The sequence below is a fragment of the Mus caroli genome, unplaced genomic scaffold (assembly GCF_900094665.2).
Source record: "Mus caroli unplaced genomic scaffold, CAROLI_EIJ_v1.1 scaffold_17948_1, whole genome shotgun sequence".
Classification (NCBI taxonomy): Eukaryota; Metazoa; Chordata; class Mammalia; order Rodentia; family Muridae; genus Mus; species Mus caroli.
Genome location: NW_018390295.1, coordinates 1 through 19,439, shown reverse-complemented (window position 1 = coordinate 19,439; position 19,439 = coordinate 1). Strand labels below are relative to the sequence as shown.

Below are 19,439 nucleotides of genomic sequence, written 5' to 3'. Positions count from 1 at the left end.
TTGCTGGGAATTCCACTTAGGACCTCTGGAAGGACAGTCAGTGCTCTTTACCTCTGAGACATATCTCGAGCCCCTTGGTTTTGTTTTTGAAGCAGGGTCTCAGTGTGTACCCCTGGCTGTCTTGGAACCTGCTATAATGGCCAGGCTATGACAAATAGTAACTGTCACTAGTAAACCAAGAGAATCGGAGCACACCCAAGTCATCATCCCTGAGTTACTCCCCTGTTATTACTGGACACAAGGAACCCACAGTCCTGTGAGAAAGCCCAGAGGCAACACATGAGGTGAGTGTCTCCGAACCTCCTCTCTGTCCTGCCAGTCTGGTGAACCCTGTGGCTGCTTACATGCTATTTACCCTAAGACAACCCCAGTCTCCACAATCTCACACAGCTGCTGTAAATTGAGTGGGGGCTCACACCTATAATCCCAGCACTCAGGAGGAAGAGACACATGGAACTCTGTGAGTTTCAGGCCAGCAACAACAAAAAAAGGAGGGCTGCAATGGCTCTCCCAAGATCACCTGGCTAGTCAGGGGCATCACCCTTATCTCAGTGACCTCACAAGTCATTTCTCTCACTGTTCCCCAGATTATCTGAAGACCTCATATGATTCCCATTCAGCACATAGACACAGGGCACAGAACAGAGCTGCAGGCATTTATTAGAATCAGCCTAAGAGACTGCAGGATGAGGGCACAGGTATCAGGAATCCAACGTCAGGATAGAAAGAGGACAGGTCAGCAAGATGGCACTCGTATCAAATGCGTTGCAAAGATGGGTTGTCTATAAACCATTAACTTCTAATTAATTTAATTCAGTTTAAACATATCCATCATTTTGTTTATAGTATCTTCGGTATAGTATGCCTTGCATTCTGGGCTCAAGAATAGAGCTATCTGAAAAACAGAGAGACAGACAGGGAGAGAGCTGGCTACAGGCAAGGTGCAGGAGCTCAGCAGGCTCCCCAAGCACACACATAGAGACTGCTCCTCATCCACAGGAAAGAAAATCCATGCAGTGATTCAGGTCTCCAGCAACAGACTCTGCCTCAAGGGAACTGGAGCCCATCCACAGCTTGAAAGCTGCCATAGCCAGGCAGGGAAGATGGGGAGAAGGTTCTGGAAGGCATGATGGGGGCTAGGTCTAGAGTGGGACAAGTTAGCTGAGTATGAGTTTGGTGATATCTCCCATACCTGAGGACATCTCCCCAGGCACATTGGCTGTGTGACCATGTTAAAAATACATCCCCCATGTGGGTTTGTTAGAAGAAATTCTGTTTTGCATAGCACTGTGCTTTCGCAGGCCCTGAAACTCAACTAGAATACTTTGGGAAACACAGTGAGAGCTACAGTGTTCAAAATATACATCTCTGCAACCCCGTTGTGCTTGAAAGAAGAGACATCAGGTGACAGCTGTGGTGAACAGCTGCAGGCACTCCCTGGGGTGGGCATGACATTTCAAACATTAAGGGAGGTTCAGGCTGTACCTCAGATAATACCAGTGGAAGGGGGGCTGATCTGAGGCAGGGAAGTAGAGTCAAGGGAGGTTCCAAAGAAGTCACTGTCCAGCCAGTAGACAAAAGTTTCAGGCATCTTACTATAGACCTGTGGGTACCATACCTGTGCAGAGGCCAGACCAAGGACTCCCCTGTTCCTATTATGGGTGAGAATCCCATGTTTACCTAGCATGTGGCAGTGAATGGCAGGAACAAGCATGGAACTGGCTGGATGTGTACCTGGCATGCTGCTTTGACATGTGCTAGGGTGGGCAAGGGTTTGACTACTCGATTACATGTCACCTGACATTGTATTAATGGTCGCATTGATCATTTCTACACAGCCTTCCACCATTTGCTGCATGGTCGAGTGGGATTAGGGAGGACGTTACCATCATTTGGGGATTCATCAATAGGGTGGTTGCTGGTTCCTCACTGAAGCAGTCCTGCATTTTTTCAAAGACCACCCTTTGCGCTGCAGTAGCTTGAAACAACGAAAGGTAGGAATTCAGAGTTAGCCTATTTCCACCCAGTACTGTAACATAGGCTCCGACAAAAGGAACACATGCTTCCGCTGCAAACACAGAAAGAAAAGCATCATTAAAATATCACAGACTGGCAGAAACAGAGGTTCAAGATTCCTTGACACATCCATAAATTCCTTAACTGACCTTTCCCATAGTCCTACCCTCCCAAAGGCTTTAGCCTCACAGATACAACATAGTTTCCATGAGACACACACTTCACACGAGTGGACAGACCTGCATATCTGAACTTCAGGAAGCCCCACACTTGCCTCTGCTTCAACTGTGATTCTAAGGGCCCTTCATCATGAGACTCATCACCAGCACACCTGTCTCCCCAAAGTACCTGACCCAACTGTTGTAACCTGGAGCAGAAAGCATCAACCCTCTTCTGCAGTTCCTTGCCAGTGGCCTCCAATGGACCCCTACGTCTGTCTCACGACCCCACTTAGAGATCTACATGGGACTGAGATGGGGTAAGCAAGGGTTACACTCTCACTTGTCTGGAAGCCCAACTCTCCAATCACCAGCAAGGCCAGCAGAAGAAGTGTCCCCTTCATGGTGAATTCTAAATGCTCTTCTCAGAGCAAATCCTCTTCCTTATAAACCATTATCACCCTGAGCCCAGCAAACTCCACCCCCCCAAACCTCCAGGAGCTTTGAGCAAGAATCTAGAACCTGTTAATGCCCTGCCTTGCATACAGGAGGGAGAAGGGATCCCTTCACGCTCTGACAAACAGGCTGAGACAGCCTGATGTCATCAGTTTCTGGAGAAAAGTTGTTTGTTCCTTGCCAAAGAGGGGTTAGAGCTGACCTTTGTAAGCAGCCCAAGTGCTGAGCCAAATGCCCTGTGGTCCTGTTCCACCTGTCAACTCTGCTTCCTGGTCACACTCCTCACCTCTCCTGGCTAAAGCATGTCCTCTGCAAGTTTGGACAGGAAGGTACAGGGGAGAAGGAGGGTTTCTGTCTCTGTGGGGAGCCAACAATCCAAAACACTGGATGTGCCTGAGGTCAAGGCCTAAGCAGAAGTGTGTATGTCTAGGTTCTTGTGGGGCTGCTTAAACATCTTAGCTGTTGAGGCCTTTGAACTGGATCAGTGAGGACATGAAAGGAACATCTAGGTCTCAGTGACTCTCAGCCAGGATAGTTCCCAGATGTTGGGCCATGTGGGTATCCTCAGGGTCTAGTGGTGATTTTCTACCAAAAAGTCTGCTTCACTCCACAGTAGCTCATTCCTGTTGTCCTCCTCACCTTGTCCCCTCTTAGCTCTGTCAGGAACCATGTCTCAAAGAATCCATGTGGTGAGAGCAGGGAGATGTATTGTGCTTCATCCCAGTACATGGACTCTCAGTGGTCCACAACCCCACAGACTACTGTGGACTGCCTGGCTGTAAACTACACGGTTCTAAGGGCCACAGGAAGTGTTCTGTGTATAAGCTGTCTCATGTTCAGATCAACCTACTTACCCTAAGGAAGATACTTTCAGCACCAATGAGATTGTCCTCTGGGTGTGTTATATTCATTTCTTGAGACAGGAAGCTCTTAAATTCAAGCTCAGCCTGCTTGAGGTGTGTGATGGTTATTGTTGATGATAATCCATGATCATCCTGACTGGGTTGAGAGTTGCCATAAAAACAAGGCTCTGTGAGGAAATTTTTATACTTGGTCAATTTATGTGAATAGAGTGACTTTCTTATGGCAGCGTGGACTCTGGTCATGGACAACGTGGAAAGGGAAAAACAAACTGAGCACAAACATTTGTGCCTCCTGATTGTAGATGTGACAAACCACCCAAGTTCCTTCACTGTGTCTAGCTCACCATGATGGACTGGGTCTCTTCAAACTGGGAGCAGAATGGTGCTTCTCTCCTGGCATTTTGTCACTAGTTCTCTAAGACAGTGCTAGAGTATTGTTTTTAGCATGTACAAAGCCCTTGGGTCATTCCACAGCACCACACACATAAACAGGGGCAACCAAAAAGATGGATAAATGTGCAAAGTGCTTATTATGCAAGTGTAAAGGCCTGGGTTCAGATCCCCAGGACTCATGGGAGTGGTGGTATGCACGTCTAATCTCATGTGAGCTCCAGGTTCAATAAGAGACCTGGTTTCAAAAAGTAAGGTGAAAGGCTGTTGAGATAGCTCAGTGATTAAAGGGGGAGTGATTGAAGGTGAAGATCTGAGTTCAAATCCCAGAACCCACCTGGTAGAAGGAGAGAATTAACTCCTCCAAATTGTTGTCTGACCTTCACATGCACACACACACACACACACACACACACACACACACATCTTGGCACCTCTGCCCATACATAGGCACACAAACACAAGCACAGGAACACATGAATACACAGGCAAACATCTGTTGAAATTGGCATGAGGAAGACCAAACAAGTTCCTAATGAATGAATATCAAACAATTTGAACAACAACCTGAATAACACGATACAGGATTGTACTACAATTGGGAAATAACCTATAAACGCATGTTGATGTGAATGGTTACATGGTATATTATTGAGTATGGATGAAAGTCGGAGTTCTTACATCTCACAGAAGAATTCCTGAGAATCTGTAGATGCTTCTCCTGGGAGTTGACCTCCCTTACAGTGGGTTGAATTACAAGTTGTAATGTTCTACATGGTGGCTCAGTTGGAAAGCACTTGCTGCAAACACTTGAAACCTTGAGTTTCACCCTTAGAACCTGTGAGGACAGCATGGCAAAAAGTGCACCCTGGTAACCTCAGCACCAGAAAGTCCACTTGTGGCCTACTGACCAACCCATCTAGCAAAATTAGCAAGCTATAATAAGAGGCCTTGTCTCAAAATTATAAGGTGGTCTCAGATGTAAAGAGGACCCAGATTCACTTCCCAACACCCACATGGCAGCTAACAACCATCTGTAACTCCAGTTCCAGAGGATCCAGTGCTCTCCTTGACCTCCACAGGGAATGCATACATGACTGCATAAGACACTCATGCAGACACAATCCCCATACACATAAAAGAAAAATAAATAAAATGTCAAAAAAATCACAGACATATACCCATATATACTTATATGTGTATGTATATATATATATATATATATATATATATATATATATATATATATATATATATATATATATATATATATATTTGTATATAAAATGCATACACATAATATCTACATGGTGGAGAACAACTGAATGCACCTCAATGTCTTTCCTTGGCAACCTTGTGCCTACACATGTTTGCCATGAGTCTTAGTTAAGATTACTGCTGCTGTGAGAAGACACCATAAACAAAAGCAGAGTAGTGTTACCTGGCAGTAGACACTTGCTTAGCCAGGCTATGCCCTTATCTCCATTCCCAACCCTGTACAGAAGAGAAAAGACCCCGGTGGAACCATCCTACAGGGCTCTGCAGCTCTTTGGACATGCAAGGTCATAATAACAAAGACCAGTGGACTCAGCAGACAGCTTACAAGTAGATCTGAGTACTTGGCACCTAATTTTCAAAACAGTTACCGGATGTGAATCCTGTTTGGCTCAGCTAACCAGTAAGTCTTCAGCAAACTTCATTCTGTCACCAACTGATATACAGAAAGAGACAGTCAAGTACCTTTAGAACAAACTACTTAATTCTGACTTATCAAGACACGTACAATCTTTATTTTTATATGAGCCAAATTTCATAAACACAAACACTTATATAACAGAGGCATAAGGGGCTGGGGTGTCTGAGCCCAAGCCTGAGTTAAATGAGAAAATAGTGTTGCACATTTTAACAAGGGTCTTGTTTATAGACTTGAAAGAAGTGAGATAGCCCTTCAGCCAATCTAACCATCATTTGTAAAGACTTCCTATGTGTGTTGACACTGGGAGAGAGGAAAGCCTTGCTCTCTGGAGCCTTCAGACATCTAAACAGGAGAGAAATGCAGCCAAGGAAAAAGGAGCTAGGGAAGAGGAAGTTGGCCATATACCCTTTGCTATGGTGGAGGTCAGGTGTGTTCTTATACACAAAGGATACATGCATACTGCAGGGTTGTAATCTGTGTTGTGTTACTATGACAAAGTTCTAAGACTAGGCAATGGATATGGGAAAGACATTTGGTATATGTGAGAATTTGCTTACCAGATTACCAAAGAATTGGGGGGTGGGGTGAGTCCAAATCAAGGGGTGGAGTACTTAGCATTTGAATACACAACAGCAAGGGTCCAACCCCAACAGCTGGCAGGTGGTAGAGGCAGAAGGGATGCCCTTTGGTGAGCAGTCCTCAAACTTGCATGGAACCCAGAGGCCTAGTGTGATGAAGCCTCCTCCACAGCATGGACAGGAAACCAGGCCTCCTGGGCACTCAACAGTGGATGCCTCTAGAGCCTGGTGGATTCTCCAAAGAATACACAGCTCCCTAGACTTCTTCTGGCAAACAAGGTCTAAAGTTTCTGTCCTCTGGATCCCTTTTATCCTTCCTCAGAGTCTGTCCTCTATCCACTCTTCATTCCATGACCCTTCAGTCTCCTGCCCTGCAGCCCTGTCAAATGTTTCAGCTACCAAATGGAAGCAGCCTGGAAGGGCTGGGCCTGTTGCACAGCTAAGCCTGCTAACCACTCAGCCTCACACCCCTGCCTCAGCCTTTGCTGTCTGCTGCCTCCTCCACTGCAGTCTGTTTAGTCTATACTCCTGATGGCAGGACTAGAAAAAGACTGCTCAACAGAAGCCTTTCATGATGCCAAAATGGCAATACCAAAGGAATCATCTTGAGTGTGTCTCCTGGCTGAGTGAATGGGCCTAAGCAGTCTGCCTACATAGATGGGAGGGGCATGGAGCCTACCACAGTCTTGCGCCTTAGCATTCCTCACAACAATCCCTTTGCTAGAGGTGCTTCCACTCTGGCCCAGGTAAAGATGGAATTCTGTGGTAGCAAAACTCCTCTAGACACACTGGCACAGATGGACTGATGCTGAACCTTCAGGAGCTGGAGAAACCAGCTGAGATTGGACTCTAGTTTTTCCAGAGGGATGTAGGATATTCAAAATGGGCATCATGCTGGCTTTTTGACCAATAGTCAGAGTAGCTAGAGCAGTAACATAGACTGGCAGTGGCCAGTTAGGGGGCCAGGTCGCTCCAAACTGAAATATCCTTGTTTAGTTATGAGGCAATGACCATGAGGCACTTGCAGTGTGAACTTAATGAACATACTAATGATGGTTATTAACAGGATCTCTATGTGTAATTCTGGCTGGCCTGGAACTCTCTGTGTAGACCAGGATGACCTCTAACTCACAGAGATCAGCCTGCCTCTGCCTCCTGTGAGCTGGAAGCAAAGGTGTGAATCACAGTAGCTAACAGATTTTGACAATGTTTACCGCCATCTACAAGGAAAGCTGGATTCACTATACATACACACACAAACACACACACACACACACACACATTTCTCAGGAGGGTTATGGGCTCAAGATTAATCCTGTCTCAAAAAAAGAAAAAGGAAAAAAAAGAGGCCTTGAGATATGGCTCCGTCGGTAGGAGCAAAGACTGCCCTTCCGAAGGTCCTGAGTTCAAATCCCAGCAAGCACATGGTGGCTCACAACTGCATGTAATGAGATCTGAAACCCTTTTTTGGCACATCTGAAGACAGCTACAGTGTACTTGTGTAGAATAATAAATAAATCTTGAGGCCAAAGAGAGCAGGAACTGAGCGAGCAGAGTTGACCAGAGCAAGAAGTCCTAAAAATTAAATTCCCAACAATAACTTGAAGGCTCATAACCATCTGTACAGCTACAGTGTATTCACTTACATAATGAATGAGTGAATAAATGAATAAACAAATAAATACATACATACATACATACATACATACATACATAATAAATACATCTTAAAAGAACAGAAAGAAACCCCAAAAACACCAAACATAAACCTTAACCAGGGGTTGAAGAGGTCAAGTTTAAGCAGATGTGCCAGAACTTGCCTTTGATTTCAGCATTCACATGGGAGAGATGCACAAAGACCTCTGTGAGGTCAAGGCTAACCAGATCTACATAGTTCCAGGACAGCCTGGGCTATGTAGACAGACCCTATCTCAAAAAACCACTGAACAACAGCAAAAAGGTCAAGTTGAAGATTGCCTACAATAGCAGGAAACGTTTGGGTTGATGAGACTGGTTCAAGGGAAGACAGGAAGGAAATGGAAGATAGGGGCAGCACAAAGACAGGGCAGGGGTCACATGGCCAGTGGTCTGAGGTCTGCCATGTCTAGACACTGACAGTGAGGTCCCCAGTGTAACAGGGTAACATGGGCCTCACTACTGGTGGTCTGATTGAGAGACCATTTGACCTTTTCCCTAGTCATACCTTCCTTTGGCCTTTACATGACATGTGACCTTAAGAAGATCACTGCTAATGGGACCAGGCAGAGCCAGGTTGTTGACCAGGATCTTATTGTATTGCCAAAATACACTCCTCCCCATGCCACAAACTCACAGCCCCAGGAAGTTCCAAGACATATCCTGGGAGTGGCCTGGAAGGACTCAGACATGGGTCCCTCCCTGCCCACTCTGCAGGCCCCGGCAGTTATAAAAGGGGACCAAGCTGAGTAGGAGCATGTGCCGCCATTACCATGAAGGTCGCTGGTGCTCTCTTGCTACTCGGGGCTGCCCTGCTCCTGACTTCAGAGGGCGGTGGGTATTGTGTGTGGGTGTCAGGGATGTGGGCTCTCCAGACTCTCACACCATCTATCCCCTGGGGTGTGCTGATGCCTGTCTTTCAAGGGGAGGTGGTCACCTTGTCTTTGTGTTACAGATTGTGGCCTTTGCCCAGCTATACAGAAAAAAGTTGATTTATTTTTTTATGGGACCACTGAAGAGTACGTTGAGTACCTGAAACAATACAATAACAACCGTTTCGTACTGGAAAATGCTGAAAATATCAAGAAGTGTTCTGATAGGACCTTGACCGAGGAAGACAAGGAACAGGCAACCAATCTCATTGTGAGTCTCTATGTGTCTTGCTAAGGGCAGTACTTATATTTCTCCCCCACTTGAGGTCTTCTCTGTGAATCCAGAACAGTGACAGACCTGATTGAGGATTTCAGGAGGATGGGGAAGGAAGGGACTCTCAGGCTTCCTGAGCTTGGCCTGGCTGCTCAACTCAGCCAAGCCACGCTAGATCTCTGCACAAGTTTGGCCTCTATCAACCTTCCTGACACAGCCTCCCAAGTCTAGTTGCACAAGCTTGTGGCCTGGCACCATTCTCCGACCTGGGTCTTTTATCCTAACTTTTCAAGCCTACCACTCCAGCCCCAAAACACTCATCTGTTTTCCTGTTCTATGCACTTCCAAGGTCACTGTGTGGTCTCCAGGCCTGGGACATTCAAGGGTAGAATTAAATCGAACCCATTCTTGTCCCTAGAACTGGTTGAATAAGTTATTGTGTCAGCTGCAGATATCTGAGGGTCATCATCATGTGACAAGAGTCAGTGCCCTTAAGGGGTCCCAGTTGCCCACAGGATCACATGGAACCCTGTCAGCTCCTCTCCATTCTATCTCACTTGTACCTACGGTGACCCACAAGGTTGCTTCTCCCATCTGCCTGGATTGGAGGCTCTTTGCAGAGCTTGTCTCAACAGGTGGGAGACAAGGCTCCTTAGCCCTAATCGAATTCAAAAGCTACTGCAAACAGGATGCAGTTCCTCCCAAGACGTGTATCTGTATGTAGTCAGTGGGGCAAGAAGTTGTCTTTACCTCTGACGCCTTGCTTGGCTTTCTCTTTGCAGAATAAAATAACAGCCAGCCGGACATGTTGACGGGTACATCCTTGCTCTCAAGGAAGCCACTTGCCTGCTCACCAACATAGATGCAGCAAGCCCTACCCCTTCCTCCCAGGTGTCTAAGAACAGGGATCCAACAATAAAAGCCTTGCAATTCACAGGGAAGCCTGGATTTTTGGATTCAAGGTTGGGGATGATTGGGGTAAAGGATACTGCAGGGACAACCAGTGGGACTTTGAAGTGCCACCAATCAATTGTGGTGCACCCAAATGTCCTGCAGAATTCATTAGAGAATGCTAAGAGACCATAGTCACTACACCAGAGTATCTGTCACCCTCATGGGACAAGGTCCACACGGCACATACATACCCTTCCAGACTGAACTCCCCAGGAACGAGGAACTGAGTAGGACTAGGAATACCAAGGGTCTGTTGAGGACCACACAGGCTTTAAATAGCAAAATCTGTCCCTGCTCCCCTGTGTTGGGGGCATGAACCAGTTGTGCATTGTGTGTGAGTCACAGTGTATCCCATTTAGAAAACAAAAAGAAAAAACTTACCAATCTCTAAGACTTCCTGCCCATTACAGTGAACAGAAATTCTGCCTGGAAATCAGTGTGTGACCTGGCCAAAACCAGAACTCAGTTTATCCTAATGTCAACTACCCAGTTCTGAATCCAGTTACTTCCCCTTTGGGTGTTACACCGAGTGGGGACCCAGGGTCCTACAGCTTTAGAACCTGTCATGTGGCTCTGCTCCATGGACATGGCAGGAAGTCCTTTCCCACACCAGTCTCCAAATAGTTGCCCTGTGGACAATCCTAAAGCCATGTGCTTCAGATCCGCCAATGAGCCATGTCCTCCCATGGGTCCCAGGCTCACACAACCAGGCATACCCAGAAGAATATATATATATATATATATATATATATATAAGAAACTAATCATTTTGAAGGCTTCAGGTCCACAGTCCTGCAGCCTCAGTTTTTTAGCCTTTATGGAGGACCTGGTCACCAGCAAATACTCAGAAAATAGAATTAATCACATGGCTAAGTCAGTTTGTGGTTGTCTCCAGCATTCACCTAGTCTATAGCATGTGTCCCTTCCCATGGCCACACTCCAGAGTCCTAATCACATTTCCACTTGTCTCATGCTTCTCCATCACATCATATCTTGAGACCCTATGATGGGAACTAAGTTTCCAGTGCAGGACCTCTTAGAGAACACAAGGAACCAGATTTAAACCAAACAGCACATTAGGAGGGCATCTTGCACAGACTGAGCCTGATGCCTGTGACGCAGGCCTACAACTCACAGTTCTGCCAGTGTCTAACCAGAACTTGGTTCTTAAGGAAGCCTCCTGCCTTCTGGGAGCTACACATTGCCCCAGACCCTCTGGGTTCCTTTGTCTGCATGGACAGGTCTCTGGGTGCACATGAGCAGAAATGACAGACAGATACACAAAGGAGATTGTATAAAATCTGAATGTATTTTGTCAGGTCAAGCATCAAAATTTTATACAGCAGAATACCAAGAAACCAGAAGAGATACAATCTACCAAGTTACAGTGACACAATACAAAAGCAATGTATACATCAAAAGAAGGCGGGGGACCAGGCTGCTGCCACTAAGAAGGGAGCCAGGTGTAAAGCTAGTCTATTGTTAAGCCCACCACCAGGGGTTCTACTTTAGGAGACCTTCTCATGAATACTGCAATACCAAGACTCCCCTATTTCCTGGGCCCTGATAATTTCTAGTATGAGTGTAACTTTTAAGTATCTGTGGAGAATCTCCATTTGTCAGAAGAATTCACCAACTTTCTTCTAATATGCAATGTAGCCTGTACTGAAGATTTCTATCTCAGTGGGATTCCCTGGCTCTTTCATGGTATTTCCTTGTTTGTGTGAGATTGGCTACTGTCCTTAGTAAATACTCTGCAGACCAGCCCTGAGCTGCTGGCTCTGTCTTTTGTAATGCTTAATTAGTTACTGAATAGGTAACTTCCTTACTGCATTCCTACCAGATTCCAAGGTCGTTGGCTTCTGGAACATTGGAACACTAGTGGGAGGCTTAACTGTATCAGAATTCAATCTTAACAGGCACTTATAATAAAATAATGCTAAAAGAGAACACATGGATCCATACACCAGACTAACTCAGGGATAGGGTATGAGTATACGGGCTAATGAGAACGCCAAACCTCTAGGAGGTGAGTTTCCGAGAAACTCTTTGCCTCATGAGTGCTTCCAGGCCTCTTTGCCTGCCAAGCAAACTTCACTGGAGTGTGCGTAGCAATGTGTGTGGCATTGGGCTATGCACAGAGAGCCTTGTTTCCAGTTGAGGCTACATGGTGAACCCCGGGACCTGGTGGTAATAATGCACCTACATGGAACAGAAGGAGTTCTCTCATGTCTCCTGTAACTCTGGCTCCTGTCGAAGTTACCGACCCTAAGCCCCCACAAGGGAAGCATGGTTAGTAGAAATGTAGGTGATGTCCCAAGCTCCTGACCTTCAGGCTAGACTCCTCCCCAGTTACCTAGAAACAGTAAAGATTACAGCACACAATAAGAGGGGCTGCTTGACCCACCTCACTCTCTTACTCCTCTTGCTCTTACTCCCCTTACTCCCCTTACTCTCCTCTCTCCTTTCCTCTCTCCTTTCCTTTTTCCTCTAGATCTCTTCAGCTCTCTCCCTCCTACACTCTAGCCTTTCTTCTCTCTTTCTCTTTCCCCCTTCTTTCCTCTTGGCCATGGCTGGTCTCTCTCTTTTACCTTTTCTCTTTCTCCATGCCTTTCTATAATAAAGCTCTTAATCAAGGCCTGCTGCACAGACTCTTGCCTGTGTGAGAATCTCTCTCCCTCAGTCCACTGTCCCATAACCCATGGGCTACAGGGTGTCGCGTCAGGGTCCCAGGTCAGGAGCTGCCCCTTGTCCACCACCATTGAGTGGGGTCAGTGGCTTAGATGCCCACCCAGCGCTGAGTAGAAAGTGTCTCGCAGCCCTCAAACTTTTGCCTGCCCAGAGCATAGGAGGAACTCTGGCCATATGTGGGCTATACTCTCTACCCCTTCTTTCCACTGCCCCCTTTAGGCTTCCAAATCACCAGTGTCTAAACAGTGCTTGCTTGTGAAGTGTCCTCCTGACTACTGGAAGCTAAGGGTGGTCTAGGGACTATGAAGATGCTGTGACATAACACATGTGGGTGACAGGAAGCTATTCTACCATGCTTCTGACTACAGATTTAAAACAAAAGACAAAAAAAGAACAAAAACAAAAACTAACAAACAAAAAAGCAGAGGTTCTCCATCTGGTGCACTGCTCAGCACACAGCTTGTGCAAGCTCTGGACTTAATCAAAGCACTACTAAAACTAAGACTTCTGAGCTTCCTGGGAGATTGGTGCCAGATGGATTTGGTAGGCCTGGTCATAAGCAGAGAGTTTCATAGCCCACCATGAGCCTGCAGGTGTCATATGTGAGAGCTCAAAGTCTGAGCAGGATATGAGTGACAGTTTATGCCCGCTAGAGCACAGGTGCTCCCCTTCTACTCAGTTCTTTGGGGACATGCTCCAGAGAGACAGAGTGACATAAGCTACTGTCCCTTCCACTTCTTGGTTGCTTTCATAGGCTTTTAGAGTCAGAACCACCCACCTGGAGTCAGAAGGAATCAGGATTATATGACCTTCCAGAGCTTTCTCTCTCTGACATCCAAGCCAACACACGGAGCTCCATGCAGGCTATGTGGTGTGCTCCAGGCTCCCAGCTTTGTGAGCTGTCACCCATGCTGGGGTAAGTGTTAGTGTTGCACCTGTCTTTGACTTATCTCTGCTCCTGTCAGTAAACCCTCTCACTTATTCCTGTGAGTAACCCCAGAACTCACGGGGTCACCAATTGGACTTCTGTGGTATCCATACTTTTGCCATGGAATTCTATCTGTGGTGAATAAATCCTTGTTTACTTCCACCCAGGCATAGTGCCACCTAACAGCCAGTGAGATTGCTTGGTGGGTATACTGGATAGTTTTGTGTCAGCTTGAATCAGGATGGAGTTATCACAGAGAAAGTAGCTTCACTTGGGAAATGCCTCCATGAGATCCAGCTGTAAGGCATTTTCTCAATTAGTGATCAAGCCGGGAGGTCCCCTTGTGGGTGGTGCCATCTCTGAGCTGGTAGTCTTGGTTCTATAAGAGAGCAGGCTGAGCAAGCCAGGAGAAGCAAGACAGTGAAGACCATCCCTCCATGGCTTCTACATCAGCTCCTGCTTTCTGACCTGCTTGAGTTTCAGTCCTGACTTACTTTCGTGATGAACAGCTGTATTAAAATGTAAGCTGAATAAACCCTTTCCTCCCCAATTTGCTTCTTGGTTGTGATGATTGTGCAGGAATAGAAACCCCGACAAAGAAAAATTGGTACCAGCATAGTGCAGTATTCCTGTGAAAACCTGACCATGTTTAGGGGAGGACTGTGGAAGGACATTGGAACATTAGGCTAGAAGATCCATTTGGTGTTAAGAGCTTTGTGGGATGTTGTGTAGGATCTTGGAAGATAATGTTAGGAACAGTTCAGAAGATGGAGGCCTGGCTTGTATAATTTCAGAGGGAAGATTAAAGACTCTTTTCAGGGCTATGGCTATTTTGATTGTGAAGATTCTGTGGTTCTGGTTAGCTGGGGCTGAAGAATAAGCTGTGATTAACAAGATACCAGAACTACTAAAGTGAAAAGTTTGCATTACTGGGACTATTGATTGCTAGTTAGCTAGAGCTAAGAAAATAGCTGTGACTAACAAGAGACCAGCATCATTGAGATGACATCTTCAGGGAAGTGTTTTCTGAAAGCACAGAGAGGCCATGTTCCAGAGAAAGCCAAAGTTGTACCTCGTGCAGCAGCAGGACTTGGAAATGTGTAAGAGTCACCCAGGTGGTACTGGTTTTTAAAGCATGAAGGGGTCATGTAGAGCAACTGAGGCTTGGCACTGCTGCTTCTCCCCAGAAAAGGTTTTGTCACACACCAACTACACACTGACATTTCTGACTCAATAAGTAGATAGATAGATAGATAGATAGATAGATAGATAGATAGATAGATAGATAGATAAGTGAGGTCTCATAGAGACAGTTTGCATATCCATGTTCATAGCAAAACTGTTTATAGGCACAAAAATATAGCAATAAATTAACCCAACGATCTTGCAGAAGACAGAGTTTCTGTTACCAGCACCCACAAGGCAGATCACAGGCATGCTGGTCACACACATACATAAAGTAAAACAAAGACAAAAAACTGAATATGAATGAATTTTTTAAATGGAGAAAGAAGCATTGTTTGCCACTCACAGGGCATCGGGCTAAGTGCAATGGATCAGCTGGAGACTTGGCTTCTTCAGCTCCTGTGAGTGAGATCACTGTGTATCAAATACCTGACAGAGACCACCTAGAGGGAAAAGGCTCATCTGGCCTCAGCCTCCAGAAGTGTCAGTCCAACATAGCAAGGGATGGCATAGTGGGATGGCAGTTGGGGTGATGGTAGATCAGGGAGCAGAAAAAAAGGGCATGTTGGTACTTTCTGGGTCTCGGTCTTTTCCCCTTCAAGCTCCTAGCCCACAGGATGGTGTCTCCTACTCTACAATGGGCCTTCTCTGCCTCAGCTAATCCTCTTGGAAAATGTCTTTGCAGATGCATTCAGAATTGTGCATCCTCCTAAGTGTCTCTAAATCTAGTCAAGGTGACACCTGAAGTCCAGCCATCAGGCATGGAGGAGGCAATGAGGAATTTTCAAGAATCTAAAACTTCCACTGTGCAAATGAAAAAGTCTCTAGAGGTCTGGAATGTTGTCTCTGTGGTTCAGAGCACTTTCTGCTCTCTCAGAAGACACAGGATTGATTCCCAGCACCCAGGAGTATCTAATGCAGTTCCTGGGGACCTGACACCCTATTCTGACCTCCATGGGATTCATGCATGAATGTAACTTACAGGCACACGTGCAGGCAAAAGATAGCTATATACATAAAATAAAATTAATAAATATTTTTATACAATGTGTAGGGGGCACATATTTTAATCCTAGAAGAAGTAGGAGGATGTCCTTGAACATGGGTGAAAGCTCACAGAAGCTGAGGCCCTGGAGTACACTGCACAGCCCTTTGTCTTTGGTGCAAATATCCTGCTTTTCACACTTCAGTTAGGAAGAAAAACTGCAGAAGCCAGAAAACATTGGTGAACTTTCCTGAAATCATGGATCAGGTCTTTGATGAATTAGCTCTTAGTTCCCAGTTTTGTGGGTGCTTGGGCCCGTGTACTGGGTTTGAAGGTCAAAATGGTGTCTCTAACATGTCTTATGTTGTGCTAAGGTCTGAGACTTGTTTCAATGAATTCTAGAAACCAAATTCAGATCCTCTACAATGGCACTACATGTTCTTTTGCTGTTGTTGTTTTGTTGTTGTTGTTTTTCCTTTTCAAGTTATGATTTCTCTGTGTAGTGCTGACTGTCCTGGAACTCACTCTGTAGGTGGAGATACCCTCAAATCAAGAGCTCTGCCTGCCTCTGCCTCCCAAATGCTATGATTAAAGGCATGTGCCAACACGGCCCAGTGAATAGTGGGTCTCTGAAAATGGGAACCCCTTAGATTGCTGTGGGTGACAGTATGGAGGTTTGACTCTGTCCATGCCACCACATGGGACCTCATGTACTCTCTCCACTATNCAGGACCTTGTCCTCTGACTTCAGTATGCCCCTAGGTTGTATGACCTAGGGATGTGTGATCCTGGTCTAGAAACTATCTGCTTCAAAGTCACTTTCAGAATCAAGCTATGCCTGAATTCTCCAGAACTTGTGTGCAAGAACTTGCTCAGATTTTGGAGAAGAATTGCAAACAATGCATAAATGTTAACTCTGATCTGTGTGCAGACACCAATCCTTGCTCCAGGCCGACTGCTTCTGAGCCACTGATGGCACAGTCACAGATCTGTAACTCCCAAACAAACATGAAGTTAAAGACTTAAGAACTCTCAACCCTCCTTCCTCAGTATGTCCTGCCACTCTGGAGTCAGTCAAGGACTCCCGCTTTTCTCATTTCCCTCTCCCACTCACCCACCACTGGACTATAGCTGTGGTGGTTAGAATATGCTTGGCCCAGGGAGTGGCACTCTTAGGAGGTGTGGCCTTGTTGGAGGAAGTGTGTCACTGTGGGGCTGGNCTTTGAGACCCTCCTTCTAGTTACCTGCAACTCAGTCCTGTCCCAGCTGCCCTCAGATCAAGATGTNGAACTCTCAGCTCTTTCCCCAGAACATGTCTGCCTGCACTGTGCCAAACTTTCAACTATAATAATGGACTGAACCTCTGAACCTGTAAGCCAGCCCCAGTTAAATACTTTCCTTTTTAGAAGTTGCCTCTGTCTTGGTGTCTGTTCATGGCAATAAAACCCAAACTAAGGCAGAAGTAGGTACTTGGAGTAGTGTATTCTTGTGATAGGCCTGATCATTATTTNGTTTGGAGGAATGTGGATTTGGGGGCTTTGGATTTGGAAAGCCATGGAATGCTTTGAGTGGGACTTAATGGGCCATCCTAGTAGGAATATGAAAGACATTAGAGCTGAGGGGGATTTGAACTCTGGAGATCATTCTTATGATGATTTTGTGAATAATGTTGCTGCTTTTGCCTTTGTTGAAAGAAGCTGNCTGAGGCTAAGGTAAATAGATTTATATTAATTTCATTGACAAAGCAAGTCTCAAAAAAGCCCAGCATAGACTTTGTTCTCTGGTTTACTCTCATGAAAAGTATTTTGATCAAGCATAGCAAGCTTAGAAAGAATAAAATATAAAACAATGGTACAAAGAGTAAAGAGGCAACAGGAAATGTTAAATCCTGTGTTTAAGGATAGGAAATGGAATTAAGGGGGCAGTGATATCAGAGCAAGCTCCCCACCAGCAGCACTATTGCTGACAGAGGATTCAGACAACATTACTCATACAAGACAGGTGCAGATGGTATACCTGGCCAGGGCCATACAGGAGGAACAAGTTCAAAGTCACCACTGACCAGCTGCCAACTCTCTTCAGTACTTCCAGTGCTCAGAGAGTATTTCCTCTCCAAAGAAAATCTAATTTACATCTGCCCTNTCTGTTCCCATAACTCTTGACGCACAAGTCCACACTGAAATCTGAAGAAAATACAGACACATTCTACAATTTATGCAAAAATAGATAAAACTACAAAGTTCTTACCACTTAAACTTAGATGAGAAGTGATTCAGCTAGGCTCCTCCCAGGAACCCACCTCCAGGTGCAGCCTATAAAAGGTTTGCCAGACACCCAAGCACTTGCTGGCTCTCTCTCTCTCTCTCTCTCTCTCTCTCTCTCTCTCTCTCTCTCACACACACACACACACACACACACACACACACACACACACACACAAACATACACACAAACTTTAAAATCTTTAATAATGTTTAGAAAATGAAAATGAACAAAGCAACAGCTAACAGCTAGCTACAGCTAATGGTTCCTACCAGTCGCTCCCTTTCTATCCTTCTCTGCCCTCATGGATTTGTTCCCATCTATCTGCCTGACCTATCTGCCTGTCTACATGTTCACTCCTCTGCTTGTACNCCTTCTACAGTCTCTCACTCCCCTCCCTTCCCCTGAATAAACCCCTTTATACCACATCTATTACCTGGTGTGATTTCTCAGGTGCCCCTTGGCTTGGCCCTCCAGACACTCTACCCACCCCACTCCCTGCCAATTATATTTCATAACACTAACTACATGGTATACAAGTGTGTTTACATGAGCAAATCTGCTGTGAATGAGAAATAAACAACATGGTCCAAGTTTTTAGAAGAAAACAATATTCTTTTTAAAAAATGCAAACATCCTCCAGAAGGGGAAAAAAACTTAATTTAAGTCAAATCATATGCTTTGGTAGTGTAGCCTGATACAGTGCTCACAGGTGTTCCCTGGCAGGATCTGGAAGGGAGCCTCCTCATGAGCCCCATTCACCTTTGCTCCTGGGTCTTCTGAGACTGTGGATGCTGGAAAAGCACCCCAAGCCAGAATCCTCAGAGGCGGAGAACTGCAGCTGAATATACCCATCAAGGCCAAATCGTGGTATTTCCCAGGTTGTTGATGTACCCTGGCTCTGTGGTCGCACACAAATAAGGCACTTGTCCCCCACTGGCTCCAAGGCCCTCCAATTACTACCATGGGGGCTGAGACCAGTCAGAGGAAGGTAGACCATCTTGAAGGTCTATCCAGCCCCTTTCTTCCTTACTCCTTTTCATTCCAGTTATGATGTAAGCGGCTTTGGTGCACCATAGTGCCAGATCAAGGTAGCCAATCCAACATCGTGGGATAAACCCTAAAACTGAGCTAAATGAACCTTTACTTGTTAAGTTGGTGACTTCAGGATTTGTTACAGTAAAAGGAACTGACAGCATGTCATCTTCTGTAGAATTTGATGGACACATTTCATTTCCCTATACTGCTACAACCGATCACCTACCAAAGTCATCCCCATTCCCACTGTCCTCCACATTCAACCTGTTTCCTCATGGGTGCCTCGCTGTAACTTCCCCTCTTCCCCAATTACAAGTGATTTTGTTTGGTAAGCCAGGGTTGATATGTAGCCTACCCGGCTTTGAACTTGCAATATTACAGTGTCAGCATCTTGAATG

At 45.7% G+C, this 19,439-nt stretch overlaps 2 protein-coding genes across 3 annotated transcripts; one reads left to right on the top strand and one right to left on the bottom strand.

Moving 5' to 3' along the window:
* Positions 1-633: 633 nt before the first annotated feature.
* LOC110288578 (secretoglobin family 2B member 20-like) lies at positions 634-2,651 on the bottom strand. Of its 2 annotated transcripts, none has more exons than XM_021154891.1 (3): positions 2,518-2,651; positions 1,887-2,068; positions 634-1,142 (listed from the first exon to the last, which is right to left on the bottom strand). In XM_021154891.1, the coding sequence occupies exons 1-3, from the start codon at positions 2,576-2,578 to the stop codon at positions 1,137-1,139; spliced, it is 249 nt and encodes an 82-aa protein (XP_021010550.1). In that variant the 5' UTR covers positions 2,579-2,651; the 3' UTR covers positions 634-1,136. The 2 variants fall into 2 exon arrangements, with proteins under 2 accessions (XP_021010550.1, XP_021010549.1); XM_021154890.1 differs by having other exon boundaries at positions 809-895; positions 2,518-2,578.
* Positions 2,652-8,538: 5,887 nt separating this feature from the next.
* On the top strand, positions 8,539-9,939 carry LOC110288579 (major allergen I polypeptide chain 1). The gene is made up of 3 exons (XM_021154892.2): positions 8,539-8,686; positions 8,808-8,995; positions 9,781-9,939. The coding sequence occupies exons 1-3, from the start codon at positions 8,626-8,628 to the stop codon at positions 9,808-9,810; spliced, it is 279 nt and encodes a 92-aa protein (XP_021010551.1). The 5' UTR covers positions 8,539-8,625; the 3' UTR covers positions 9,811-9,939.
* Positions 9,940-19,439: the final 9,500 nt, after the last annotated feature.